At 48.0% G+C, this 24,776-nt stretch overlaps 1 protein-coding gene across 1 annotated transcript in view; it reads left to right on the forward strand.

Moving 5' to 3' along the window:
* The window catches only part of LMBR1 (limb development membrane protein 1), an 80,209-nt gene that overhangs the window by 15,041 nt on the left and 40,392 nt on the right, over positions 1-24,776 (forward strand). The window contains exon 5 of the mRNA XM_015587656.1: positions 10,033-10,136. Coding sequence (XP_015443142.1) covers positions 10,033-10,136 — 104 coding nt within the window. The remainder of the gene's footprint in view (positions 1-10,032; positions 10,137-24,776) is intronic.

Raw genomic sequence — 24,776 nt, forward strand, 5'->3', positions numbered from 1 at the left:
CCGCGCGTCCGCAGCGGGGCGCGGCTTTCCGCAGCCGCCTTGGTTCTCCCCGCGGCGCCGGGCAGAGCAGGCTCCGTTACTGGTGTGTGAGCTTTTGCCTAAGGCAGAATTTGAGGTCTTTTTACTTACGGAGAAAAATTCGAATTTGTGGTTTTCATTCATGAAAAGGACACATCTGATCAGAAAGAGAAATTCTGGAAGTATGTATATTTATAGATCAACAACAGCAGAGAGTCTCCTTTTGTGCTGCAAATGATGGTTGATTGTTTCAAGTTGCAAAAACTGAGTAAACCGTCCCCCTGCCGTGAGGGAGCGCCCAGCGGACTCTGCGCGTCCAAGGGTTTGTAGTCCTGTCTGCAGCCGCCTGCGAGCAGTCTCTGAAGTGCCTTGCCACTTGGTGACATGGCACTCGACTGAGGCTGGAACTTGAATTGTGCACCCAGGGGGACGAGGGGACCAAGGGGACCAAAGGCGTGGCATGGCTGAGGGCCCAGCTGGCGTCTCCACCGCAGCCCTGGTGTCCTCTGCCCTGTGTTTTCTCTGGGGTGTCCTGTGACACAGGGATGTGGAGGCTTTTGAGTTTCACGAGGGGGCTTAAGTGTGTGTTTTGTGGGTTTTCAGGGTCTTTATGTGCCCCTTAATGAAAGCTTAGAGTATGTAGAAAAGTAGGAAGAAAAATCACCTATAATTTCACTGCATTCACATCGTTCATAATTTGGTGCATTTTTCTGCAATTTATTTTCTATGCGTACTTTTTGTCACTGCTTGTTTTTATATACTTTTAATGTCACATGTTTGCCATATAAGCTTTTTTTGGTGTAATTAATGAGAATAATTCTTTAAGAAAAACTTGGTTGAGAGGTAATTTTAGCTGTAATTCCCATCACTTCCTTTGTCTTCCCCTGGTCTCATTGCTGGTGAGCACTAGGATTTTTCAGCTTTTTGGACCATTTGTGTTGGGTTGCGACAGGGCGGGAGAGGCACCGGCGTCGTCCACCACGTGGCGTGTTATTTCTCCCGTTCTTCACGAGAGCCCGACGAGTTAGGATATGGCCTATTTTATGCACGGAGTTGAAGTCCCTTTTCTAGGTCACATGGAGCTGACAGACGCAGACCCAGGCTGCTCAGACGTAAAGTGCCACAGACTCAGACATCTACCAGCCAGGCCTTTCCTCCACCGTGGTGTGGGTCCCTGGTTTTCTTAGAGGACATTACGGTACGCAGAGTAGCCGTAGTACATTCAATGCTTTATTGAAGTTGGATGTGTTCAAAAGGATGTTTTCGTGCATTAAGAAGGCTCGTGTGTCCGTGTGCACACAAACATGCAAGTACAGGTGTTCAGTTCTGTTTTAGTGTCTTACAAACTGATCAGAAGCTTAATAAGCATTGTTTTATACAGAGGGGTAGAATTAATGGCTATCATGGTCTCAGTTTAACCATGTCCCATAATCTTATTAAACTGACATCCTCTTTTTGGGGGAAAAAATGAAAGGTCTCTGTTTAGGGTCATGAAATGAAGGTATCACAGGGTTGCATTCCTTCCTGGAGTCTCTGGGGAGACTCTGCTTCTAAACTCATTCAGGTGATGGGCCGAACTTGGTTCTTTGTTGGTTGTACAGCTGACGCCCCCATTTCCTTGCTGGCTGTCAGTCGGGTGCCCACCTTTGCCTTGGAGGCTGCTGCCACTTTCCTCATGTTTTCCATGTGACCCTCCAGCAAGGGTAGGTTGAGTTTCTTCCTGACTTCTTGTGCTGCACCTCTGACTCCAGCTGGAGAACGTTCTCAGCTCTTAAAGACCCACCTGAGTGATCCAAGATGATCTATCTCCCTGTCTCTTTATTAAGGTTCATGACCTTAATTATATTTGCAAAGTCCTTTTGGCTATGTATACTGGGTTGAATCGTGTCTCCCCTCAGCCCCCAAATTCTTGTCTACTGAGAACCGCAGAATGTGACGTTATTTGAAAATGATTTCTTCGCAGATATAATTGTTAAGGTGAGGTCATACTGGGTTAGGGTGGGTCCTAATCCCGTTACTAGTGTCCTAATAAGAAGACGAAATGGAGACACAGACACACCGGGAAGGCCCGTGAAGACAAAGGCTGAGGCTGGAGTGGTGCATCTAGGACTGCCTAGGACTGCCAAGGATCGCAGCAATCACCAGAAGGGACAGGAAGGCCCTCCTCCGGAGCCTTCAGGAGGCGCGTGGCCCTGACGACGGCTCGATTCTGGGCTTCTAAGCCTCTAGAACTGTGAGAGAGTGAATTTCTGTTGCTCAAAGCCATCCTTTTTGTGCTGCTGTCCTAGAAAACTAATACGCCACGTAACGTAGTGTGTCCACAGATGCTGGGGATTAAGGTGTGGATGTCTTTGCGAGTCTGTGCTGCCTACCTTGAGTCCATAGCTGAGTACAGCGTGGGATCGTACCACCCACAACCAGGAGAAAAAATCAGTTAAAACTGCCTCACAGCTGATGCAGGTTCACAGTTAGTAGACAAGAACATTAAAACACGTTTTATAACTCTGTGTTCCAGAAGCTACATATTGAACATATTGAGACATGGAGAATACAAAAAAGAACCAAATCAAACTTTTAGACATGAAACCTATAATGTCTGACGTGAAAAATATTGGATGGGATAAATGCAGATAAGACATTGTAGAAGAGATTTGTGAACGTGAAGACATAACAGTGAAAACTGTCCCAAAGAGAAACACCCATAGAGAAAAGTGGCAGAAAATCTGACCGGGGCATCAGTGACATGATGTTCCTGTAGGAGGGAAGGTTAAGAAAAAAATCTGAAAAATTAATGGCAGAAAAATTTCAAGACTAGGTGAAACCTATAAATCCACTGATCCAAGAAGCTCAACCAGCACTATGTGCAAGAAACTATACCAAGACACGTCATCAAATTGGTCAGAACCAGTGACAAAGGAAGATCTTAAAAGCATCCGGAGAAGAAGACACATAAAGTACCGAGGAACAGCGACATGAACCAGCATATTTCTTATGGGGGATAAAAAAGCCAGATGACAGCGAGGCAACGTTTCTCAAGTACAAAACCTGCCACGCTAGTTCTCCATCCAGAGAGGCTCAGACAGTGTCAGGTGCACGGACGGTGCCGCCCCTCGCCAGCAGATGCGCACCGCAAAGCCCGGGCCCTTCGGGGGAGACGGATTGGTGGGAGGCCGAAGCCCAGACCGGAAGCGGGAGGGCAGCTCCCTGGCAGTGGCCATCTGCGGGGGTGTGACAGAGCTCTCGCTTGTTATGTAAGTCTCATTAAGAGACGGTTGGTTGTTCAGAAAGAGTTCTACAAAGTGTAAGTAAAACGCATACACCGATAGTACAAAAGCAGGAAGGGAGAAATGGAGAAACGCTGTTGTAAGTTTCTTAGGCTGAATGTGGAGCGTTGTAATGTCACTTGAAGGCAGATCGTGTGATGAGTTAGAAGTGATATGATAAACCTAAAAAAATCCTAAAATAGCTCGACAGGGAGGTATAGTCAATAAGCAAACGAAGGAAATAAAATGGAATCATAACTATTTTATCCAAAGGAGCACAGAAAAAGAAGAAAAAATGAAGACAGAACAATGAGATGAATAGAAAACAAAGAGCAAGTTGATAGATTTCAACCTGGCCGAAGAAGTGAACATCAACGGTCTAAACACCCCAACTAAAAGGCAGAGATTGTCAGATTGAGTGAACAAGGAAGACACAGGTACATGCTGCCTACAGGAAACCTACTTTAAATAGAGACACACAGATAGGTCACCAGCCATAGGAGAAACAGGAGACACCATGCAAAGTGTCTTATTATCAGAAAAGGTAAGGAATAAAGAAGACCATTTTGTAATGATGAGGATTCGGTCATCTAAATAACACGATAATAAACATTTATCTACCTAACAAACAGCTATTAAAGATATGAAGCAGACACTTACAGAAATGAAAGGATTAATAGTCAAAATCACAATTATATTTAGATATATCTATACCCCTTTTCCAATAATTAATAGAACAAGTAGACAGGAAAAAATGAAGGACGTAGGAGACTTAACTAACATCTAAGCCAGCTCGGCCTAACTTGCACTTACTAGAACACTGCCCACAGATAGGCGAGTGCACATTGTGTTTAAGTACACTGGGAACAAGGTACTACCCTGAAATGTTATACAGCAGGCCACCATACTTTTAGAGGGATCTAAGTCGTCCAAGAGATGCTTTCTAACGATGAAATTAAACGGGAAATTAGTGATAGGAACATACTGGAAAACCCCTCAAGTATTTGATAACTAAATAATATATTTCACAATAACTCATAGGGAAAACAAGAAATCGAAAGGGAAATTTGAAAGTACTTTGAACTGAATAAAAATAGAAAAAAATCATTTCAAAATATTTATAGCACTAAAATGCCTGTTTTAGAAAAAGAAAAATGTCTCAAATTAGTTTGCACAGTTCCTACCTTAAGAAACTAGAAAAAGGAGAGCAAATGAATTCAGAGTAAGAAGAAGATGTGAAATAAAAAAGGAAAAATCAGTGAAATAGAACAGAAAACATAGAGGAAATCGGTGAGAAGATCATTAAAATTGATAAGCAAAAAGAAGACACCAATTTCCAATAAAGAATGAGAGGCGACATCACTAAACATCCCACATCTACCCAAAGGATGATTAGTGCGTATCGTGAACACCTTTATGCCAATAAAGTCAACGACTTAGAGAAATGGAAGAATTCGAAAGGCGAGAATTATCGAAGCTCTCACAGACCGGGAAATGTTACAGACGTTCTCACAGGTAGAACTTCCGGCCACTAGGGCTTCAGGTCAGTTCTACCAAATGTTTAAGGAGGATATAATAGGCATTCTACACAGACTTTCAGAAAATTAAAAACGAGGAAATACTTCCTGACTCATCAAAGCCAGCATTACCCTGGTACCAAAATCAGAATGACATTATGTGAAAGCTACAGACAAATATCCCTCATGAGCATAGACACGCAAAGTTTTAGCAAATCAAATATAACAATATATAAAAAGAATAATACATCATGACTTTTAGAAAAAAATCAATGAATGTAATTTACCATATTCACATGCTAAAAAGACATATGGTCATCACAACATATGCAGAAAAAGCATTGGACAAAATTCAGCGTCCATTCCTGATAAAATCTCTGAGCCAACTAGGCACGGAAGGGCATTTTCTCATCCTATAACGGGCGTCTCTGAAAACCCTGCAGGTGACACCATGCTTAACAGTGGAAGACCGAACGCTTTTCTCCCCGAGATCGGGAACCTCTTCTGGGCACCACTGTTCTGGTGGTTTTTAAGAAAACGAAGAACATCCAGGTTGGGGAGAGAAAATGACGACTCTCTGTTAACAGGCGATACGATCGTGTATGTAGAAATTCTGGTGGGGTTTGTTATAAAAAAAGCTGTTAGAACCAATAAGTGAATTTTGCAAGATTGCAGGATATAAGATCAATATACAAAACTCAGTTGCGTTTCTGTATACTAGCCGTGAAAAATTGGAGATTGATTTAAGAACCAGCGCCATTTATTATATACAGTAGCATCAAAAACGTGAACTACTTAGGGGTGTGTGGACTATGTACTGTAAACTATAGATTACTGCTGAGGAGAGGGAGTGCCGTGATGCGTGGAGGGAGTGTGCACGGGTTAGCGGACGGCACTGTTCCGGTGTCAGCTCTCCTCACACCGCTCTGTAGAGTCAACACAATCCTGATCAAAATCCCGGCAGTAGAAATGGAAATGGATCTAAAATTCAGATGGGAATTCAAAGAACTTGGAAAGAGAACAGAGTTGGAGGCCTTAGTACTTGGCTCAGAGACTGTTTTGAAGCTATGGTAATTGAGACCACGTGGTATCAGCGTAAAGATAGACAAACAGATCAAATCAGGAGAATAGACCATCAGGAATTATCCACACGTGTATTGTCAATTTACTTTCAACAAAGGTGCAAAGGCGATTTGGTGGGAAAAAGGTATTCTTTTTCACAAATGGTGTCGGAACATTTGGATAATCAAAAAAATGAACTGCAGTCTATACCTGGCACCATATACAAAAAATAATGCGAAACCATCATAGATCTAAAAGCAAATCCTAAAACTGTAGCCCATGTGGAAGGAAACTTACGATGAAGTCTTCGTGACACTCGGCTAGACTGTAACTTCTCGGGTAAGATCGCTAAAGCAGGATCTGTAAAAGGGAAAAATTGATAAATTGAACTTTCTCAAAATCCAGAAATTTTGTTCTTTGAAAGATACTGTTAAGGGGAGGAAAAGACAGTGCACAGACTGGCAGGTCACACACCGGGTCACAGACTCGTATTCGGAGCGTAGAAGGAACTTGCCAAACTCAGTCCCAGACGTCCCAGTCAACGAGCAGTGACAACCGAGTCAAAGAGACGTCACCGAAGAAGTTCAAGGAGAGATGTCCAGGGCGTCACTTCTTCATTAGGGAAATAAATGCAAACGAACACAACAGCGAGACTCCACTGAGCGCCTGCCGGAGTCGCGGGGACCCCGGCTTTGGGCCAGATGTGTCTGGAATCTGCACTCTGCTGCCAGTCTGGAACATCGACGTGGCTTTTAAATGCGTCAAGCGCACACCTGCTGTGTGACCCAGCCATGCCATGCCCAGGTGCTCGCCCGCGACGGGTGAACGCGTGTGGCCGTGCGAAGGCTTGGACGCGAGAGCGCGGCGCAGCTCTAGTCGGAGTGGGCACAGGGTGGGGACTTCCCCAGCGAGCCGTTCGCCGGTGAATGGCCGCGTCTGGTGACCGGATTCAAGCCGATACATACAAAAGGACAGACATTAATACACGTCACTATGTTGGGAAATCTCAGAGTAGTTTGGCGCAGCTCTAGTTGGAGTGGGCACAGGGTGGGGACTCCCCAGCGAGCTGTTTGCCGGTGAATGGCCGCATCTGGTGACCGGATTCAAGCTGATACATACAAAGGGACAGACACTGATACACGTCACTATGTTGGGAAATCTCAGAGTAGTTGTTCTAGGGGACAGAAGCCAGAGAAAACCAAGAGTGCACGTCACACGTACCGTTTATGTAAAAGTCTGGAGGATGCTCTTTTCTGAAGCACAGAATGGGTGGGCAGTGGGCAGCGGCGTGGGGGCAGGAGGCGGCCATTATAAATGGCACGAGGAAGCGGCGATGGATACGTTCATTATCTCGATTATGGTGATGGCGTCACTGGTGCATGCTTACGTCAGAATTGGTGAAATTGTACACTTTACGTGCATGATTTATGTCAATTATAACTCAATACATTTGTAAAATTGATAGTTTTACTTTTTATACATGTTGCGATTTCCTCCATTTTGCACGGATAGTCGAGAATTCTGTTTTTCTAGTTGGGCCCATGAGCTTTTACTTAGCGCACGTTTCCTTGCTTACATCCGGCCGTGCAGAGAGTAACGTTCGCCCATGCAGCTCAGGCTTCCTGGCTCTTCACCGAAGCCAGCATCGTGGAGCGTGATGCGTGTCTCGTGGAACCTCGGTCTAGAGAAAGGCTTCGAAAAAATGCACAGGCCTCTGGAAAGAGCAGGCAGAGTGAGTCTGCGCTGCCCGAAATGCTGCAGCGTATTCGGGAGAGTAGCAGAGCTGGTTCCGAGCCCTGGGCCCCGGGCATGATTCTGAACTTTAGGGCCTCATGACACAGGGCCGGGGTGGTACCCCAGAGTATGCAGACTGCTGCCCGACTTTGGGTACTGAGTACATGGTAGATACTGTTATTCACAGATTTTGAAGTCCTGTGAGATATTTCATTGGACTGAAACTATTTCGTGTGAATTGAATATACTAACTTTTACCTTTCAACATAGACGATTTAAAACCGACATTTGTTTTCCACCATGCCCGAGCAAAGCGACATATAACAATCGTTCTCCAGCCATAAAGAATACTAAGGTATTATGTAGTAATTTACGTAACACTAATTATAGTTGGACCTTGCGTATCTGTCAGTGACTTCACTTGGGAACTGTGATAAAATGATGTTGAGCCGTCAAAGTCGAGGCCAAAGACTGTGGACCGAGTTTGTGAACTTGACCTAGAGGGCACAGCTGTGGGCCAGGCCCCTCGAGTCTTAGTAAGGTACAGTTCTCGAGGAGCCGCGTGGATGGTGCCTGTCCATACCCGGAACCTCTTGGGGGAGGGGACAGCGCTGTCGGACACGTGCAGGCCGTGGCCACAAAAACCGAGCTGACGCCCCCGGAAGGGAGAGAAGAGGAAAAGCCGGAAGTGCATGTGGGTCACTCACAGTGAGGTCAGCGGGCACCGCAGCCAGCAGTGTTGTGTGTTGGTGCCTTCTGGGCTGTGACAAGTCTTACATGCGTCTTTTTGCGTGACAGATATGCCGATTGTCCTCCGTGTATCATTTTCGTAATTCTCAGCACCACCCGTGGACCAGGCCCTCGGTCTTGCTCTGTAGATGGGAACCTGTGACTTTCAAGGCTGCCACGTGGACAAGCAGACGGGCTCGAACCCGGGCCTGCCTTTGGCCACCAGCTCCGTGCGCACAGGCTGTGAGCTCGAGAAGACAGCGGGCTGTGCTCGTGGCCCCCGCAGTGGGGAAGGGGCTCAGGCGCGCACAGGCGGCAAGGCGGGAAGGTATTCGAGAACAGTTTGTATTTTCAAAAGTTCAAATTAAGGTTTTTCCACTGAAGCATGCAAGACGTTTTCTAAAAAAAATTGTAAAACATTTTATTTCCTGCTAAGTTAAATAGGTTGTAAAACTCATTAAATCTATCGAAATTTTTGGGTAGGAAACTGTAAATCGAGTCTGTTACCTACGTCGCTGTACCTCCCGAGGGAAGGGGCCCCCAGGTGGCTGGACAGGTGCTGGGCGCACCGTTCTTTTCGTCGCGCTCCACGCCGGTCCAGAGAGGGCCTCGGGCGCTGCTGGGACAGCTACGTGAGTTCGTGACCGTTTGTGACCGGTGGTGTAGCTGGGGACGCGTGCACTGTCGTTCCCGGTGACCTCACGGCAGAGCCGCACGCCCGGAGCGTAAGCTCTGGGAGCGCACAGGTTTCGTGTCCTCGTTCCTGTGGCGCCAGCATCGATGAGGGCGTGGAAAGAATCAGCTGCCCATTTCACAAGCATCGAATGTAATTGCATGTAGTACGTCGAGTTTATACTTGGCATAGTTTTTATGTTTTACTCTTGAGTTTTATCTTTAAAAATGTGAGATACTGGGCCAAATACTATCCCGACGACACATCTAAAGTTCGCTTCTTCCGAATCTGTTCTCATTATCATCTTAGCTGCTTTTGACCGTGGTTTTAGGAAGGACTGCAGAACGTGCCCCAGACGGGTCAGGTCCTGCGCGCTCCCTGCCTCTCCCTTCCCTCTCCCGCGGGGAGCCGCTCGCTAGGACTCCTGTGATGCGGTGCTTTGTAAACGTCGCGGGATCGGCGCTGCCACCGGCAGGCTCTGCCGCCTGGCACGCGGCTGCCGCAAAGAGCAAATGAGTGTGCATCGCATCTGTGAGTCACCGGGAATAGCGCTTGGCACATGAGGGCTCAATAAATGCTAATTATTAGTTGTAGGGTTTTTATGAGGCTTAAATTAAATGAGATTATGCATGTAAAATGTTTAGTAGAGTATCTGGCATTTATTAAATGCTCAGTAAATGCTACTGGCTCTAATTTAAATATTCAGGTGCCAATATGTCTAAAGAGGCTGTGTCTTTGGATCTCTGCGTCTGCCATACCTTTAGTGAATTTATTTTTAGGGCACGAGGAAAATAATTTCTATATTGGCTTTTTTACCAATAGATACATGTTACAGAGTTACACAAAATTTAAATAAATAGGTGATTACTGTCTGATTTCTCAGTTTAGTTCATTTGTCAGGCTACGCCCCAAGTTCATGTTTACTTGTACTGTTAAAGTGTCTCTCTTTGACTGCGCCACGCATCAGTGCAGTGACTTCTTCGACGAGGCCCGTCGGTGTCTAACCCGTCCGTCTTCTCGTGTCCCCTCTCTGTAGGTCTGTGGAACCTCGCTTCTCTCTTCTCCAACCTTTGCCTGTTTGTGTTGATGCCCTTTGCCTTTTTCTTCCTGGAGTCCGAAGGTTTCGCTGGCCTGAAGAAGGTGAGTGAACCGTGTTTCGGAATTAAATCAGTTAAATGAAGGCGTAACTACCATTCGTGGCGAAGTATAAAAAGTCGGCTTGCGCAGCCGTCGGACTGGAATGTGAGAAGTTCATTTAACGGCGGCGACGTTAGTCATGCTGCGCACGGAGTTGCTCTGCCCGCCCACGGGCAGGAAGCCATCGCGGACTCAGTGCTTTGTGCTGCGCACGCGTGTGCAGTGCACACGCCTGCTGCTCAGCGGCTACTCCCCTCGTTCGCGGGCGCTCCCCTCTGGTCTGAAGCTTGACACGAAGTTCTAAACACCTTAAAATATGTCTACATAAAAGCGATTTCATCGGCGGTGTTTTCAGGATGCAGCGTGTCGTACAATCAGATGTGCCCCGTCAGCTGGCCAGGCGAACCGGGACACTGCGCTCCTGAGCCGGGGTGGCGGGGTCAGAAGGAGGCAGCACGGGGCTTTTGCAAGAGCGTCTTGATAAGTGGCGATGACGTTATCTGTCCTCAAATACAGCCTTTTAAAATGAAAGGAACGGAGTCAGGTTTTCGAATATAATGCAAAGATTTAAGCAGCTAATACTTTTTGGGTGATTTTTAAACTTGATGAAATGAATTCTGGTGTTAGTTTATTTACAGACACATTACACCTTTTAATTTATAGTGAAAGTGTAACTGTATCTTATTGCTGAGTAATACTGTGACGCCCGTTAAATAAGTTGGGCACGGGAGGTTGTAAACGCGTGCGCCCCTGTTATTTCGTAACTTTTGTGGGTTCTCAGGTATGAAATTGTTTAGTCTAACATTTCAACCTCTCTTCTCATTGAAACCTGTAGTACGGCGCATTCTAGACTTCTCCTCTGAGGGGTGCCGTGAAGGAGCCTCCGAGAGGTGACGGTGAAGGTGATGTTTCCTGGGCTCCCCTTTCTGTTTTCGGGGTATCACTCTGTGCTCTGACAGTCTGCAGCTGGGACAACTGACAGTCGGTTTCGTATTCAGTAAACGGAGCGAGATCAGAATGGAAGGCTGCGTTTGGCAGTCATGTCTGACGTTGAGAACGCTGGTTTCATATATTGGAATTGTTTTTTATGATGATGTGCTTAACTTATTTAAGTCATATGTCATGTGAATAATTATATAGTTTCGGTTTAAAAAGCTCTTTGACTGTTCATCATTCCTTGAAGAAACTCTGGGAAGTTTTGTTGCTGAAAGGGACTCAGTGCAGACCCGCCTTTTATAAAGAGAAAACTGGGGCCCAAAGACAGTAAGTGTTCTTCAGGGGCCCGAGCACCCGCGTGGCCGGTCACAGAGCTCGTGCCCTGCCCTGGTGCTCGCGTCCTTCACGTGTCAGCGCCGTGGGGAGCTGGCCCAGGACAGCCGGGTGGAGGGGCACGGGGCCGTGGGCGAGTGCTGGCCGGGGACCCCACGAGCAGACTCCTGCACGGGTGCCATCTGCCAGCAGGAGGACAGAGGCAGAGTGACTTCCTGGGAGCCAGGGGACCGAGCTTCTGGGAGAATGACACGGCAAAGATGACATCCCAGAGGGCCGACGACAACGAGCATCAGAAGGAATGACGTCATCGGAGACGCACGAGGAACAGATTTGGGGGCATTCTGGAGCCTTTCCACGGGCGTTCGTTCCTCTGCCAGTGATAAAGCGCTCGCTCCGCAGTAATTGCTATTGTCATAGGAGCTCGCTGGGGACAGCAGTGGAAAGACGGGGCTCCTGCCTGCAAGGCCGCCCGAGGGGGATGTCAGAGATACGACGAGTGGCACGCACGTGGTGCGGTGACCTTGCACACGCCGAGCTGCTGTGGGGGGCGCGGGGCCGTGGGGAGCCTCGGGTTGCCGGTCCGGAAGGCTTCGTGGGGGATGTCAGATGCGACGAGCGGCACGCACGTGGTACGGTGACCTTGCACACGCCGAGCTGCTGTAGGGGCGCGGGGCCGTGGGGAGCCTCAGGTTGCTGGTCCGGAAGGCTTCCTGGGGAGCCGGCCTGCGCCTGAGCTGAGAGCGGGCGGCTGAGCCGGTGCGGCTGGTGGCGCGCGGCTGAGCAAAGGCCTGGGTTCTGGCCGGCCCGAGGCTGCAGGGCGAGCTGGCGTCTGGGGCCCGAGGCCCAGAGTCGGCCAGGTCCGCGGGTTTTATGCCCTAGGCAAGAGCGAGCTGGTGCAGGGCTTTCGCAAAGGATTTTTGCATCTCCTGTTTTATTTGAGTCCACTTAGGGACAAATACACGTGTCCGAGTTTAACTGTGTCTCCGAGGGACGGCGTGTCACATAGGAGGAGCCCCGTGTTTTGTGGAGGCGCCACCAGGCAGACTCGGTCGAGTCCCCGGCCCCTGTGAAGAGGGGCGGGGGGCAGGGGCTCCAGGACATGCCAACCCTCCCTCCCCGTGTCTTCCTGCTGCACGGCCGGGAAAGCTCTGCGGATGTATTTTCACACTCGGTGTCTTGGGTGGTACCTAGCTTATGCTGCTCATCAGAATCTAGTCATTACTTAAATAGATTATTTCAAAAAACCAATATGAACAGACCCCTCGCTTCCAAATTATTTTTCTCCCTCCTTGTGAACTAACCAACCAGAAAAGCAACTTGGCTGAATTTATTGAAGCAGAATTAGTTACCTTCTCTAGAATTAAAACAAAAAAACAAAAAACCGACACGAAACCCCAGGGACGCGTCTGTATTCTCGCGTGCCCTCTGCAAACGAAGGTCTCAGGGGACATTGGCTCGAGGCGGGACGTCAGAGGGTCCTGCCGGCCTTTCGCACCGACGCTCACACGACATGCTTCCTCCAGATTTTTTCCTTCTCGTCTCTTATACACGATCGAAATGTTCTTTCCTAAGCACGTCTTTGACTGCGTTCCTCGCCTCGGAATGCCTCAGGGTCACCCGCTCCGTTTCGTGACCTCAGAGGGACCGATGTGGTGAGTGGTTGTGGGGAACAGGACCAATCCGAATACTTCCCAGACATGGCCACGAGTTCAGAAAGGCAGCGCTCAGGGCGTCAGTCACCCCGTGCCCGGCCTGGGTCGTCGTGGAGCAGAATGAACGGGGGTGGCAGACACCGAACTGGTGACCTTGCCCTTCGTCCTGTTGCAGGGAGCAGGGAGAGGGGAGGGAATGAGTGTGCTGGGGAGCGGCCAGCTGAGACGGGGAGGGGACCCGGGGCCCAGGGCCCGAGGGCTGGCCCGACCGCCTGGGCTCTTACTTCATGAGGTTTCCTTTCTGTAAAGTGGGCATGGCGACGATGGCCACCTTTATTACCTAGAGGACGAATGAGAGGCGACTGCTCAGGAAGCCGGGCTCAGCTCAGTGCATGTCAGCCGTCGTCACCCAGCGTGGTCCTGGAGCTTACGGCATCTGACCGCTAGGTGTTCTAGAAGCTGCCGCTGTTGTGTGGGGCTCAGTACAGTGCGCTTGGCTCTTAACCGTTCACGTATTACCTTAGGACACTTGAAGGTTCCGAATCGTGATTCCCATTCTGAGGTGGCACAGACCGGAGCAGGATCAAATCTGCTTGACGACGAGGTGCAGTCTAGACCTTAGAAGTGTCGTAAAGCTTTACGATTAAGGTGGTCATGACACATGCCATTTAAAAATATTCCTATCTTTCAGTTTTAAATTAATTACGTGAAAGTCCCAAGGGCCGTTAGCATCGTATCGTTAAAAGTAGTTGTGCGAACACACACTTGAGCCTTTCAGGCTGCTGCCTCTGTGGGTAAGATCCTGGGCATGTACTGGGCAGGTTCTGAATAACGTTAAGGTTTTCAGTTCTGAATGTCACGGTGGTGTCGCAGCCGCTCCGTCTGCTGCTTCACCGAGTCACAGCGTGTGTCACGCAGCCGGCCGGCAGGTCCGTGTCTCCGTGTGTATTCCTCGGAGGCGCTTTGCTCGTTGGCTGCGTTTGACGCGTTAGTCCCAGCGATGGTGAAGAGCTTGGAAAACACCTCTAATTGGTAGAGCCAGCAATAATTCCAGTAATGACAAACCTGTAGTATGGGTAAGTTAAAGTCCATTTATATTCGTTGGCCACCCTCCTGGTGCTGTTTTACTGTGTCTAAGTCTGGTGGAGTCCCTAAGTGGCACATGGCCCCACCACCCTCCCATTGATTCCCCTGGGCCATCGATGTTAAAACAGCCCCTCGCATATTGTGCCGAGATGCGGAAATTGGCCACTAGCCACGGGCGGATGCAGAGCTTGAATTGGAAATCAAATTAAGCAGAATTCTCTACTTAGTTTTTAATTAAACCACTATGTTAATTCAAACAGGCCATTTTAAGCCTGGGGGGTTGGCCCTGTCCTTTTAAGGGCCTCAAATGGCCTTGCGGCTTTCTCCTGACCGTGGCCTGCGTTCTGTTTTGATGAGACCATCTCCTCGCTGTGGCTGGTCTCTGACTCTCAGGGCAAGGAGGGTGTCCGTGGTTCCGAAAAAGCGTGTTTGTCTGTCTGTTTTAGGTAGAGGGCAGCTTTCATCTTGGAACTCTAACCTGCCATTAGCAATTAGATATTTACCAAATTTGGATGATTCCGCCGTCACCAGTATGTATTGTGTGGAGCTTCGTATCTGTTCACTGAGTCTGACCCTGACCCCACGCCCGCATCTTGACGTTTCAGCTCTGATGAGGCGGCGGCATCTGCGGCGTGTGCTTGTTTGCGGTAGAGATGCCGTTTCTGCAGTTTCTACCTCGCTCGCTCAGCCGCCGACCGGAATCCGGGGGTCTCGGGCCCACGGTGCTGCCGTCCTCATCACGCTGCCAGTTAGCTGTGCCGTTTTCTCTCTCCACATCTCAGAGAGACCGCCGCCCTGGCCGGGTGGTGTCAGGAGATGGCTTCCGATCGCCTCGTGAACCCCGAGGTTGACCCCCCGGCCCGGGTTGGAATCGGAGTGAAGAATGTGTTTGTTTCATGTTATGTTTCCACATCTAACTTTGAATGAAAACGGTACGAGGGAAACAACTCAGCAACTTAACACAAGTGCAAAAACCTCGCCGGTGACAGATGAATTCGTAAACTAAAGCTGTTTCTGGCAGCAACTTTATCTCGCGCCTCACCTTAATGCCGATCTTTGATTTGAAATCATAGCATAAAATTTAACATAAGTGACAGCAACATCCTGACCAATTACCCAAACCATGCAGACATCCCCAAACGTCCAGAACATAGCACACGGTCTGTGGGATTAAGAGGTTAACTCCTATAACTTCAAACGAAGTGCTTGATAATAAAAGCAAAAAGTACAAAATTTGCGGTAACTTCCTTTCTTAATTAATTAGACTGACCAGGTGGAAGCGAAGGGCTCGGTGCTGGTGCTCGGCGGGTCCATAAAGCCGAGGACCGTGTCAGCACGACGGAGGAGCAGCGAAGATTGTTTTCATATGTCCCTCTCCTGTGTCACAGTTTGAAATTGTCCTGGTTTATGTCCCTTTTGGCAAACTTACATAAAAGTGACCCTGTACTGTATTTTATGACCAGATGACTTTTTCCCCCCAGTGGCTAATTTGTGTCAGGCCTCCATCTTAAAGAGATGCAGAAACGAGAAGGAAGTCCAGCCCGGCCTCAGTCAGCTTTCATTGCGTTCTTTCATTATTTTTGCTCGTTTTTTGCCACTGATCATCCATAAATTGTTGGAAATGAGTGATTAAGGAAGTGCTGCTTAGTGTTAGTGGCACATGCGCATATTCGCATGTTTTTGTGGGCGAGAGGAAATCACAGGCAGAAAGGAAGACCCCCGCTGGGAGCCTTTCAGGGGACTTCACCCAGGGTCGCGTTTTGATCTTCGTTTATTACAGAAGATGGAGTCATATCTCACTGACCACTGTTATGTGTTAATTTGATTTTTCCAACACCTTCGAGAAGAAAAATCATTCAGCAACTTATTAATAGAATTCCTCCCCACCCCACCCCCCCCAGCTGGGAGCACGCGTTTCTTTTGGCACTGAAACGACGTGGATAAGAAGGATTATTTTCAAAACTTTCGGTTCTGGGGTGCTGTTATGCGGGGGGCCCCTTTGGAACTGTCCCTCCACTGTACAGGCGGGGGTGTAACGGCGTGACCAGAGTGTTTCGCGCGCGGCGGCTGGGCGCGTAGGGTCTCAGAGACGTCACGGTGTCTGTCATAGCGAGGAAAAGTACATTTATCCCATTTAAGAGTTATTTGAGTTTATAAAGATTTTGAACGAAAGTCGTTTACTTCGTGAAGTGACGTTAATTCTGTCACGGCTCTTAGTGCCGCTGCGTAGTGGAGGGAATCCACTGTGACTTCAGGACATCTCTTTTCATGAAAGAGCAGCCGTGTGTTCGAAAGACATCACTCAGTCGCCCATCACCTCGTGACGGTCTGGCGCTTTGGGTTGGACTGTTACGCAGCACCTCCAGCTCGGTCTCCGTTTTCCGAGGGCAGGGCGATGTCCCCTGGAGGGCTAGACTGTCTCTCTGTTTGCACGACAGCGTAGTGGCAGAGCTGTGAGCTTTGGCTTTCAGAAGACCTGGACTTAAAGCCCGGGTCTTCTCCTTGTGGACCTGGGACTTCGGGCACGTGTCTCGGTGTCCACATCCGCGAAATGGGCTGGCCGTTCTCCCCTGGCCGTTGGTTGCCCCCGATCTGTTTGCTGGGCGCCCAGGACCCAGTGGGAGCAGCAGGTATCATTAGCTGTGCGCATGTATCAGCTACGTGAACTCGATAATGAAACACCAAGAGGATTTGTGTGGGATTACTTTTTATGCAGTACGTGATAGCAAAGCGCTATCAGCGGTTATAGTGGCCTAGACAGGGCCAGCTTTCCTTATTTGCTTTTTGAAATCGGAATTGTTTTATCTTATACCGGTATAGGTTGTAAAAAATAGGTATTATGTTTAATAGGTAACTAAACTTCCAACTTTATTTTATATGATGATTAAATTGCTAACAAATGTCTCATAATTCGGGGCTCTTTGTTAAATGAGGAAAAGTTTTGGTAGGGAGGAAATAAAAAATCACCAGGTTTAGGTTTTAAAGTAATTGTACTTTTAATTAAACTGGACCTAATACTTCCAATATTCGTGAAGCAATTTTATAGAAATAGTCATCGTCAATTAGAGTCTCTTTTCTAAATTTTTTTTTTGGAGAATTGAAAACTCTACACCCTTGGTTAAAATGAACTTTATTTGAAAGTAAAATTAAATGTCGGATTTAATGCCGACCACAGAGCTTTTCCATAAGCGCGATCCGCTCCTACAGACCTGCGGGAAAGGCTCGCCGAGAGGCTGGAGCTGAGATTGTTAAAATCTTACATTTATTTGGCATTGAAACTCATATTTATTTGTCTATAAAGTCATTTATTCAGCACGTCATGGTGTTAATCTTCTGATCGCTTTGAAGTGTTTGCCGATACGCAGCTTAAACTTGGCGCATCACGTCACACAGCTCACTCACCTGGCCCGTGGGCGCCGTGCTCACGTGTTCACCCCAGCACCTTGAACCCATGTCCCTGGCCCCTCTTCCTCGCTTCCTGTGAGTTCTACTGGCCTTTTATCAGGGACGAAGTGCGACTCAGTTATTTGTTAATTTGGGGCAGCCTTTGACCTTTTTTCCAGGTCTGAGAGGCTTTGTGGTCCCTGCTTGAATGAGCTCGGGTTTCGTCGACAAGTGTGGGGCCCAGCCTCTCCTCCCGGCCCCCAGCTTTGTAGCCGTTTCGGCCTTTCACGGCCTTTGTGTGTCTAAAGAAGGACTTTCCCAGTCCGGGGCTCAGACATTCCTTCTCACGGTTCCAAAATGGTTTCCACGAGCGCACGCGTCCCTCCCGACTGCGTCTGGATGCCGGGACGCTGCGGGCTGAGATGCCCTGTCTCGCTCGGCTCGTGTGACGCATACTTGCGAGGCCGATGATTTGGGCTGATTTTCCTGTGTATCTTGACTTCTATCAGTTTTTCATTAATATTTTAATTTTAATTGAGACAATTTTAGAGAAAGCCAATTAACCCCACGTTGTATTTTATATCATTTCAAATTGCCTGTCAACATTTGTCCTTGGATTATTGTGTAATTATAATTAGCGTGTACATATACTTTATGTCCTTACTTTAATCGTGCATTTCACGTTCGTGAATTTCCTGGTGCAGGAAACGTCGTCCAAGCTTTGACGACATTTGGCGCAGGAGTCCTGGTGGCCCGCTGGCGGGGTCCGGGCCCTGAGGGGGCCTGCAGCGGCTTCGCCCGTTTCCATCTCCGTCTCCGCAGGGGCGGAGGAAGCTCGCAGGAGGCCGAGAGCCGTGCGGGGTGAATCCCGTCTGGTAGACGTGTAGTCGGTTTGCTCCCGACGCACGGGTAGCCCGGCCTTTTCATTTTACTGTCCCATCGGGTGTTACCCAGTTCCGCGTCTATTTTCAAATTAATTGTAGCATTTTCAGTGGCCTAAGTCAATCCGGATTCTTCAAATTCTCCTTTGACGTGGTTTTAACAAAAATTAAAGCCACGAGGCTGTGCTGCTGAAGGCGGTGAGGGGCGGAAGGGACGGGGTCGGGGGGCGCGATCAGAGCAGCAGCGGCACCCGCTCTGGGCCCAGGGCGAGAAGGTGGTCCTGGTGCTTGAGAGTCAGCTCCGTCCTTACGAGAGGCCGCCATGGGGGACGCTGCTGAGACGCCACACCCAGAACCGGATCCACTGTCACCTGAGGCAGGAGATGGTAGAGGACGAAGCAGGACAAAAACCCTTAGCTATGAAGAGGAGCAGATGACAAGACATTTGGGAAAAGACAGCCCTGAGAGGTACTGAATTCAATGTACTCGAAGAGCTAATAGACACACACAGCAGATTTCAGGGAGACCTGAGAATATTTGATCCAGCATTTTAGACGTTCTTTGGCAGGAGGAATTAAGGCTATCTCACCCTCATAATGCCAGAAGCGGAAGTTCTACTGACTCATTCGGATAAACAGAAAATCGAGTGCAGACAGTTTCCAGGGCATTTCTACCACACTTCAAAGTGCAGATAACTCCAATTTCATACAGATTTGTCCGGAATCTTGGAGACGGGACATTCACAGCCTTAGGGGAGGGACTAGTAGACTCTTGATGCTGCAGGCAGACAAGGAGGAGAGCATGAGGAGGGGACATCGTAGGTCACCGTGTTCATGAATGCCTGTGACTCTGAAAGTCCTGAGCCGAACCCAGCCCTGAGCACAAAAGGTCCCCATCAAGAACACTTATTTCAGGGATGCAGGGAGGGTTTACCGTGAGAAAACCTGTGATTATAATTCCTGTTAGGGGACCCTGTTAATGAGAATAAAGTTGAGTGAGCACCTCAAAAGGGGCACAGAACATAGTCAGTAAAGTCAACAACCGTTCATGATGAAAAAACAGACTGAAAACTAAAGGGAACCTTCGTAACTGGATAAGGAATACCTGCCCCACGCCTACACATGGTACGTGACGGAGAAACAGTGGAAGTATTTTCTTTGAAGTCGGGGTGCCAGCCTCAGTACCTTCACTGCCATGAGTAAGCACAGCTGTGGCAGCGCAGCCGGAGAAGAGGGAGCATGGACAGAGAATGTCGTCAGCAACTGAGGTTGGCCACCGGAACGCCCTGCAGAGTCTAAAGGTAAATTAGGAGTTCAAATAAGAAAATTTAGCAAGGCAGATGGAAATAGGCTTTATATAGAAAATCAATAAATGATAGCAGCAAACAAAATCTAACTACAGTACCTGTTACAATAGCAGGACAGCCTAAGATGCAGTGCAGTAAATCCAACAAATAATATGTAAAGCCTTCATGGAAATAATACATGGGAACAAAAATATCTTATTGAAAGATATTAAAGAAGGCCTAAATAAGTGCATAGCTATTTCTATGTTTATGAATTTCTTCATACGGTGAAAATGTCAGTTCTCAAATTATCTTTTAGAGTCGATGCAATTCTAATGAGAATTCCGAGAGGTTATCTTATGGAACGTGACAAGGACGTAGTGATTCTGATGGAAATGCAGGGAGCCCAGAGCAGCCAGAGCAATTTTGAAGAACGGGTGATGGAACTTACTCTATCAAATATTAAAAAAGGAGCAAAGGACCCGAATAGACACTTCTCCAGAGAAGGTACACACAGGGCCAACAGGCACACGAAAGGCCTCAGCATCACCAGTCACTAGGCAATTGCAAGTCAAGACCACTGAGATACTTCGTCACGCTCATTAAGATGTGGGGGGAAAAGGTAACAACCCAGAAAATACAGGCCTTGGCGAGGATGCAGCGTGCTCAGCGCCCTTCTGCGCTGCTGTGAGAGTGTGAAATCGTGTGGGGGTGTGGACAACAGGGTGGTGGCTGCTCAGAGATCACAGGCGGTGTCACCACGTGACCCAGCAATTCCGCTTCGGGGCGAATACACAAACGAATGGAAAGCGAGGCTCCCCAGGTATTTATGCTCCCATTTTCGTGGCGGCGTGGTTTACGCTAGCCAAAGGCTGGAAACAACCCAAGTGTCCATCAGTGCATTGTAAATAAGTAGACACGCGATATGTGGTGTGCACGTACAGTGGAATATTACTCAGCCTCAGAGAAGGAAAGGCTGACACGTGCTGCGATGTGCGTGAACCTCGAGAGCATTATATACCTGTCAGACACAGTATGACTAATGCTGTGCAATCCCGGTTACATGAGGTACTTGGAGCGGTCAAGTTCATAGAGTCAGAAAGTAGACTGGGTACCGGGGGCGGGGGGAGAGGGGAGTGATGGGTGCAGGGTTCCGGTTTGGGAAGATGAAGGTGACAGCTGCACCACAGCGGAATGTACCAAATGCCCCTGAACTGTGCACTTAAAAGTGGTTAAAATGGTACATTTTATTATGTATATTTTACCATAATAAAAAAGTACATAAATGATGAACACGACAGTCTATTTTAATGATAATGTCCTAGGAAAAGAAGCTTTCACGTATTTTGCTTTGATTTCTTTACTGACATCGTCGGTTTGTCTTAAGCGTGTTTTAAGCTCCTCACCTCCCTATTTCCACGGCAGTTTGTCCTTGTGTATTATTTCCGTCCTGTGGGGAGGTGGAAGGCACAGGCTCCAAGAGCTGACAGCCATCCAACAGGGTGACCACAGGCAGATGGTTTCACTTTTCCGGTGCGAGCCTCCTCGTTCGCGATGAAGTTTGCCTTTCAGTCGGTTGTGACGATTTGGGGGCCACATGCGGCAGCTGCAAGGAGCTCGCCACGGGTCAGGCCCGTCTCCTCTGCCCCGTGAGCTTTATGCCCAGAGGAGCGTAAGAACGGGACTAGGGGCGAAACTCCTGCTGGCTGACCGGATGCCGTGTACTGAGAAAGGTTTCTTCCAAATGTAGAATCATGGTAAAATGTTCGCTCTGAAGTCCCGGCAGGTTTTTATAATTCAGTTCTTTCATTTCCGTGTTGGAAACTCGCTGTATCAATTGACTGACTTATAGTCTGGAGGATCTTTGTTCAGCCAATGTGAGAAATTTCTGCCCGCGAATTTGAATACAACGCATATCTCAGCGCAGTGCACCGGCGGTGTTAGTGATTTTAACTTTTCCTGAAATACTTTCTTTCTGTCAGGTTTTAATAAGTTTTAGTTTTTCTATCTTGTATAGACTACATTCAATATAATAGACTGCAGAAAATGTTAATATTAAAAAACGTTTCACTATGGAACTTAAGAAAGCTTTCTAGAAAGCTGTTTTCTTTGACTTGGGACCAAAACCATTTCGTTCATACTCTTAATTACTCTGGGAGCAAAAAGGGGAATGTTTGACACTCTCTAGAGATGCTTGTTTGTAGTGTTTTCATGGTTTGAAATAATTGATACCTGCCTTAATTTTCTGTCCTTTATCAATGCTTCTATCCATCTTCCCCAGATGACTGCGTGTATGCTTGGTGCAGTCTTGATGTCATGCTGAGCAAACCTTATCTTAAGGCTACTGAGAGACCCTTTTTGTTAAATGAAAACAATGGTTTGATATTTATTTTAAATGTTCTGTGAATGTGGAAAATTTTCCCAGGCTTTCCCGATGGGTGGAGACATAGTGTATCGAGTGCTGTTTACATACCTCCAGGGGTCAAGATGAGCGGGCACAGTCTTGTCTGAATGTTCATCACCATAGAAACATACCGGCTTATTGTTAGGGCTTTCGTAAGTGCGTTGCGATTCTCACTTTATCGACATTCAGTGCAGAGCAATTAAATGTGTGATTGACCAGCACAGACATTTCAAGAAGCGATTGTAACGATTTTAGTGTTTTAACTTTCCTCATTCAGTACTCACTTACATCCAAAAAGAAATTTATGAGTTTACATGTATTTCGTCTTTACTAGTTTATTTAGTCAATTAAAACTGTTACAATGTTGCGATAGTTGTAATTTCCAAAATAATACTGGCACGAAACCAGTGTAATTAATTATACAGCTTACTTTTCTTAAAACTACATATGGTATTTCACTGGCAGAAAGTACTTTGTTTCGACGGTGTTTTTTACCATTACACTGTGTGCTTATTACACTGTGACTTTAATTAAAGTGCTAGGGTTTCGGTATGGGGACTTAGGTTCCTGGTTTTTGGGAGGGGTTGGGGTGAATATTCATGCTGGAGATGAGCGTGTTCCGGAGCGCCTGGGATGCTGGGGACGTGTGGCGGCGGGCGCCCGGTGCCCTTTCATCCGGGAGACTTGTCCTGCTCTTTAGGTTGAGCAGTGGAGACCTTCCTCTGTGACAGCGTTTGGCCGCTTCGTCGTTTGCAGGATGTTTCAGTAAGTCGTTCTGACATCTGGCACGTCTTTTAGCTCAGCACATGGGAGAATGGAGTTGAGAGGACCTCCCCCTGGGGGCCTCCTTGCTCCCCATCCTGACTCTTAATGGAAAAATGAGCAGTCGGCATAGTTTTCGCTTATATGCTGTCCTGCTGGTGATTAATGGTGGCGATAAAAGCTCTCACAATGCCTTTCATTACTCGGCAGACGGAATCACATACAGAAGTTTAAAAACCTCACACGTTACATGCCACAAAGCCTGTATTCTTCAGGCTTTGTAATATTTTTGTGACCCCAAGAAAGGTGCTGGCGACAGTGTGTATATTTTCGGTGCCTGTATGAGCGGTGCGATCTGATTATTTATAGTCCCATCATTGCTTTCTCCTGGCCTAAAGTTGCCGAAGGTAAAAAAATCTGCCACGTTGCATTTAACAAACAAATCTGTTATGTTTTTTATTGGTTTAGCTGAAGTGTATACATGTGACACTTAATCGATTTCAAGTTGGGCTGATTTTGTCTCATTTAATCACAAGAAGAGAATAAAATTCACAAAAGGAAAACATAACTGTCCTTGCCTCCTAGTGGATTAAGTCAGAATAACAGTTATTTCTTACTGCATCAGTTATCTTCCATATTTCATAAATGGCATAGTCATATTCCATAATTTGGGCGGCTTGCTCTGTGGCAGCCTTTTCTGTAAATGTAATATTGCTAATTCGCTTTTTTATTTAGATTGAGAGCTGAAAATAGATTTCTTTTTTGTGAGTTATTTACTATCTTTCAAAAGAAATATTAATTCGAAGTAGATTTTTGAATAGTTTATGAGTGGACTGCAGAGGTTTGTTTTTTGTTAAATGTTTCTTATTCGATGGCTTAAGCACGTGAGTATACAATTTAGACATTTCTTCTCGATATTATTCATAGATCCATAATAGAAAAAGCACACTCTTGGAATGATATAGCTTGTTCCTTTTTAGAAAGATTGTTTACATTTAATTTTTAAAACATACAGGATTTTGGGGAGGCTTAGTGTGTAAGTACACGTGGGTGAGCGTGTGGCTGTTTAACCCTCGTGCCACTTTCAGATAGGGTCATACTTAGGTTGCATTTTAAATACGATCTGTTTTTCTCAGTGCAAGAATGTGCTTTTTCTGAACATAAACAGAAGGGGCTGCGTCTGAATCTGGTAGGTTTCCTCTCTTCCACCTAAATGCTGCTTGAAACACTAAGCAGAGCTGCAGGGCGTTCAGTGAGGAGGCTGCTTTACCCAGGCCTTTTCCGAAGAGTTCTTCACCGGGGTCACCGCGGAAGACGGCCAGAGAGCGCGAGGCCACAGGGCAGTGCGCGTGGGGCCCTGCGTGTGAGGCGGCGGTAGCCATCCGCTCGGCCCGGCGCGGTGGCCGTCAAGCCCGCGCGGCTCCGTGAGGTTACAAGAGTCAAGACCGAACGAAACGGGAGTCCGCTCGCCAGCCCCAGCGGCCGCATCTGCGCGCTCAGGAAGCACACGCCAGGGGCCGTCCTCGCTGGCGGGGCTGGTGGCCGGCGTGTCCTGTGCGTTAAGCCGCGAGGGATCCGCTTCTCCGCCTGCAGGGACTTCGCGCACCGCCTGAACCGCGGGACGAGGAGCAAGGCCCGGCCGCGAGGACACCGCGCAGCGCCTCGGCCGCTTGGGGAGCGGCGCTCGTGCGAGTCGGCTCTTAGCCTCTGTGGTCGCCTGAACCTCGGTTCCCCAGTTGCAGGCCCGCACCTGTTAGCAGGTTATGACCAAGAGTGACACGCGCAGATGTGCGTTTTGAAAAGGTCACGCTCCCGCCGCGCCGTGGGCGGCCGGTTGGAGGGGGACGAGGGTGTGGGCGTGCGCCCCGGGGAGCCGGGGAGCCCCCGGGGTAGGCGGGGCGCGGTGGGGGCAGGGAG

The sequence above is a fragment of the Pteropus alecto genome, unplaced genomic scaffold (assembly GCF_000325575.1).
Source record: "Pteropus alecto unplaced genomic scaffold, ASM32557v1 scaffold320, whole genome shotgun sequence".
In the NCBI taxonomy this organism is placed as follows: domain Eukaryota; kingdom Metazoa; phylum Chordata; class Mammalia; order Chiroptera; family Pteropodidae; genus Pteropus; species Pteropus alecto.